We start from the raw sequence: 5,281 nt of genomic DNA, 5'->3' as shown, positions 1-5,281 counted from the left end.
ATTTGTAGAAAAGCAATGAATATTCTTTTCTGGTTGATAATGGGTACATAGCATATAGTAGTTTTAAACACATTTCATACCTTTCCAATTATAATAAATATAATACAGTTTTGCAATTTATTCTAAGTTTTTTTATTTCGATTTTTTTCATGGTATCTGACATATGACATAAAACGTTTTCATCTGGGGCTGAAATCATTTATTAAATTACCTTTATTCTAACGTAGGGTACGTATACCAAGAGTGGGCCCCTTTCCGTTTTTAGATCGTAGGCTGAAATTTCAGCCTATCAACTGTTTGTAGAGCATTGTATAGCAGTTTTCGAGCAGTTATTACAGTAGATATTGGATACAGGTGGGCTTATCCCAAAGTGTATATGTTCGAGCAGCTACGCGAATCGTGCAGATTTGAACTGCGGATCGGATCACATCCGCGCCCGTTGATGTACACATCTCTATCGATCATAAATTAATAAATAGAGGGCGAAAAGGCTTTTTCCCTCTCTTCATCACCAGCAATTTCTTACAACGGCTTCGGTAATTATTAGCAGCAAAAACCAAAGAAAGAAAAGGAAACTTTATCCGAAAACTATTCGCGACGAAACATTGGTGCCGTGACCAGGATTGTGCCGATAGCCTGAATATTCGCAATTTTTTCGATAAAGTGCTAAACACCTTTGCCTTTCACTGCCCGACCGTTACACTGCACTTTACACTACACTCGCGTACACGATAATCGCAGTTTTAGTAAGATGCCAGCTCAACCGCTTATTTTGTCGTCGAGACGAACGATTTTGATTGCCATTTTGGCCCGTTACGAAGAGTTTCTTCAAAACTACCAGCCCGATAGGGATTCTATCGAGGTGGAAACTCGTATGGCCAAATTTGACCAAATATGCAAGGATTTGGAGAACCTTCAACAGCAGCTGGAGGACAGTGCAACCACTGCTGAAGAGATGACACACAATGCCGCCCTTAGGGAGGATTTTGAACGGCGCTTGATTCGCGTTCAATCGGCATTGAAAGCGAAATATAGAGAAATTCCGCGCAGCGAAGTGTCGCAGCAAGGAGCCGGTAGGAACCCGCTACAAGGCATAAAACTGCCCACCATCGCTCTGCCGGAGTTTGACGGCGATTATATGCAATGGCTGACCTTTAGGGATACCTTTGAGTGTTTGATTCACGATAATGTTGATTTGCCGCCAATACAAAAATTCCATTATCTACGCGCAGCCCTAAAAGGTGAAGCAGCGCAAGTGATCGAGGCCATTACAATAAGCGCCTCCAGCTATGAATTAGCTTGGAAAACACTCGCTGAGCGATATTCGAATGAATATCTGCTGAAAAAACGCCACTTGCAAGCGATGTTCGGCATCACACCAGCGAAGAGGGAAAGTGCGACAACCCTGCACCAGTTAGTGGACGAGTTCGAGCGTCACAAAAAACCCTAAATCACTTGGGAGAGAAAACTGACGGCTGGAGCAGCATATTAGAGCATTTACTTTGCACAAAATTGCCCTCTAACACATTGCGCGATTGGGAAGAATTTGCTTCGACCAATGACAATCCGAGCTACGATTCGTTGATTGCCTTTTTACACCGCCGTATGCGCGTACTCGAGACGCTATTAGTAAACAAACCCGAACCATCACCTATAGAAACACCGATACCACCAAGACGCACCATTTTTCCGCGCACTGCTAGTTTTGCTACCACTGACCGCGATGTTAATAAATGCCCGTTGTGCAATATGCCGCACACCATCACAAAATGCCAGCGATTTAATGCCATGAATCCTGCCCAGCGGTACCGTAAGGTACTTGATGCCCGCTTGTGTTTGAATTGTCTGCGAGACAATCACCGTGCCCGCGATTGCTCGTCACAGTACAAGTGTCGTCATTGCAACTTGGCGCATCACACAATGATTCACACTGAAAGCACTCCCAGCACATCTTCCACTACATTTCCAATGCTAGCTGCGCAAGATGAACCTTCACACACAACACACGCCACTGATGATCACACGGCTAGCATACAACGCAGCTACGCAGCTGCAATAAAACAATCACCTTCACAAATATTATTACAAACTGCACTTCTAAATGTAACCGATGCACACGGCATCCTGCATCCTGTGCGTGCACTCTTAGACAGCGCATCACAGCCCAATTTGATGAGCAATCGCCTTGCTCAGAGGTTGGCTTTGAAGGGTAGCACGGTTAACATAACCCTCAAAGGAGCAGGACTATCCACCAGAACGGTGAGGAGGTCGGTTCGAGCTCAAATTGCTTCACGTGTTGAACACTTTGATTTGGATGTCGATTTTCTGATAGTAGACAAGGTGATCGCTGATCTGCCGGCGCATGATGTTTCCACTCGCGGCTGGAACATTCCTTCGGAATTTGTTTTGGCTGACCCGCAGTTCGATAAATCAGCACCGATTGATCTCATCCTTGGTGCCCGTCATTATGCTTCCTTCTTTACGAACGTAAAATCGCACGAGCTTGCTCCGAGCCTTCCAACTATGCTGAACAGCGTGTTTGGGTGGGTCATGATTGGTCCCACCTCTCCTCAGAATCCTGCATCTCCGACCGATTGTACCGCCACGTCCACAATCGTCTGCATGGCATCCCTGGAGGAGTCTCTAGAACGCTTTTGGAAGCTAGAAGAGTTAAGCGTCAATGATTCGTACTCACCTGATGAGCGGCGATGCGAAACATTGTATAAAGAAACCACTCAGCGCGACGAGTCGGGTCGCTATATTGTACGATTGCCCAAACAGACCGACTTCACGGAAAAGCTTGGCCAGTCTAAAACTACCGCTTTGAGACGCTTCGAGCTGCTGGAGAGGAGGCTAGAACGCAACCCACAGCTCAAGGAAGACTATCATGCCTTCATGAAGGAGTATTTGGAGCTGGGGCACATGTCGCTCATGAACAAAGATAGTGGGGATGAACGGGCGTACTACCTACCGCACCATCCCGTATTTAAAGCCTCCAGTACCACCACGAAAGTAAGGGTCGTGTTCGACGGATCTGCAAAAGCAAGCACCGGTTATTCCTTGAATGACATTCTATGTGTTGGTCCAATCGTGCAGGACGAACTGCTTGATATTGTGTTGCGATTCCGCACTTACCAAATAGCACTTGTGGGAGATATAGCTAAAATGTACCGACGAATACTGCTGCATTCTGATGATTGTCGATTGGTGCGCATATTCTTTCGATTTTCGCCGCAAGCTCCGATCCAAGTATATGAGCTCAACACCGTTACATACGGACTAGCACCTTCCTCGTTTCTGGCTACACGCACACTTATCCAACTAGCAGAGGATGAAGGGACTGAGTATGCGCTTGCACCTGCAGCCCTGAAACGAAACTTTTACGTGGACGACTTCATTGGTGGTGCCAATAACGTTCGCGAAGCTGTTCAGCTGCGTAAGGAGTTATCAGCGCTACTTGCCAAAGGTGGGTTTGAGTTGCGCAAGTGGACCTCAAACAATCTGAGCGTACTCTCCGGCTTAAGCACCGAGTATATCGGCACACACTCATCGCTGCATTTTATACCCAACGAGACGGTCAAAGCACTCGGCATCTCGTGGAAGCCTGAATCGGATGAGCTGTGTTTTGAATCCAACACTGAGGCTGATGAAGCCACGTCGACCAAGCGATCTATTTTGTCGAGCATTGCCAAAATGTACGATCCGCTCGGATTGATAGCACCGGTGATCGTGCGTGCTAAGATGCTGATGCAGGAGCTATGGCTACTCAAATCCGGCTGGGATGAACCTGTTCCTAATCACATCTGTAAAAAATGGAAGGCGATTCAGAGCGACTGGAAAACGTTATCCGAGTACAGGACTAACCGTTACGCTCTCTTACCAGATGCAACAGTAGAATTTCACACATTTACCGATGCTTCTGAGGCCGCCTACGGAGCATGTGTCTACGCTCGTTGTGAAAACGCGGCGGGAGAAGTCCGCATCAGCCTATTAGCTTCGAAGTCTCGAGTGGCACCACTGAAGCGCGTCACGTTGCCGAGGCTTGAACTAAGCGCAGCTGTCCTGGGCGCCCATCTGCATCATCGCGTCAAGGAGGCAATGCAGATCGTGTGCGCCGAATCGTTTTTCTGGTCCGACTCAACAGTGACGCTAAAATGGATTGCGTCACCTCCCAACTCCTGGAAGACGTTCGTGGCAAATCGAGTAGCTGAGGTGCAACACTACTCTCATCCAAGGCAATGGAGGCACGTTCCTGGCACATCCAATCCTGCTGACTTGGTTTCCCGAGGCATGTCGGCAGCACACTTCACGCAGAATCAGCTTTGGAATAACGGTCCAGATTGGCTTGTGCAACCTTCGTCCCATTGGCCCAGCTCAGATCCAGAACCAAGCGATGAGGCGGACCTAGAAACACGCCAGGTGAGTGCCGCTTTAGTTTGTACACAAACTCATCCATGGTTTGGCATTTCTTCATCCTTCACCAGAATGGTACGCATCATTGCATACTGCATACGTTTTGTGCGCAACACCAAGCAGAAGGCGCGATCACAGCGATCGATACCGCACACCAATGCATCCAAGACGATCACGCCCAAGTACGTGGATGCTGCAAAAATTGTGCTTTGCAGACTAGCCCAGCAAGATGCATTTTCCGCGGAAATCAAGCAGCTAAAAAAGGGAGAAGCATTGATGAAACAATCTCCTTTACGAAAACTTACCCCATTCCTGGATACAGAAGAAGGAATACGGGTGGGAGGACGATTGAACTTGTCGCAACTACCGTATCAGTCCAAGCATCCAGCTGTTCTACCGAAGAACCACAAATTCACCCGTCTACTTGCGGAAGATTATCATGAAGAGATGAAACATGCTAGTGGAAGGCTATTGCTATCCCGCATTAGAGAACTGTATTGGCCACTGGACGGACGTCGCTTGGTAAAAAGCATTGCAAGAAACTGCTTCCGCTGTATTCGGCAAGATCCCGCACTCGCCCGGCAGCCGGTTGGCCAGCTTCCACCATCCCGCATCACACCGAGCCGACCTTTTTCTGTAACCGGAGTGGATTACGCCGGTCCATTCTACTTGAAGCCAGCGCACCGGAAGGCAGCAGCTATCTGTGCGTTTTCGTGTGTTTCGCTACGAAAGCTGTGCACTTGGAACTCGTAGGAGACCTCACAACGGCGGGATTCTTAGCAGCGCTACGCCGATTCACATCACGACGCGGATTGCCAGCCCACATCCATTCTGATAATGGGAAAAACTTCGAAGGCGCAGAACGTGA

General features: G+C 47.9%; 1 protein-coding gene across 1 annotated transcript; it reads left to right on the top strand.

The window, feature by feature from the left end:
* Positions 1 to 2,523: 2,523 nt before the first annotated feature.
* Positions 2,524 to 4,765, top strand: LOC133395107 (uncharacterized). Its single transcript, XM_061663804.1, has 3 exons — positions 2,524 to 3,012; positions 3,097 to 4,419; positions 4,736 to 4,765. Exons 1-3 carry the CDS (start codon positions 2,524 to 2,526, stop codon positions 4,763 to 4,765), a joined length of 1,842 nt encoding a protein of 613 aa, XP_061519788.1.
* The last annotated feature ends 516 nt before the right edge of the window (positions 4,766 to 5,281 follow it).

The sequence above is a fragment of the Anopheles gambiae genome, chromosome 2, assembly GCF_943734735.2.
Source record: "Anopheles gambiae chromosome 2, idAnoGambNW_F1_1, whole genome shotgun sequence".
Taxonomy (NCBI): Eukaryota; Metazoa; Arthropoda; class Insecta; order Diptera; family Culicidae; genus Anopheles; species Anopheles gambiae.
Note: the sequence above shows the minus strand (reverse complement) of the source record. Positions and strands in the feature narration are given on the sequence as shown.

Excerpts from the sequence above, each read along its gene's own strand:
- LOC133395107 (XM_061663804.1), top strand. The coding sequence starts at position 2,524 with ATGCTGAACAGCGTGTTTGGGTGGGTCATGATTGGTCCCACCTCTCCT. Across the intron at positions 3,013-3,096 it reads CCTCCAGTACCACCACGAAA|GACGAACTGCTTGATATTGT; the intron begins GTAAGGGTCGTG and ends CCAATCGTGCAG. Across the intron at positions 4,420-4,735 it reads CGGACCTAGAAACACGCCAG|AAGAAGGAATACGGGTGGGA; the intron begins GTGAGTGCCGCT and ends TCCTGGATACAG.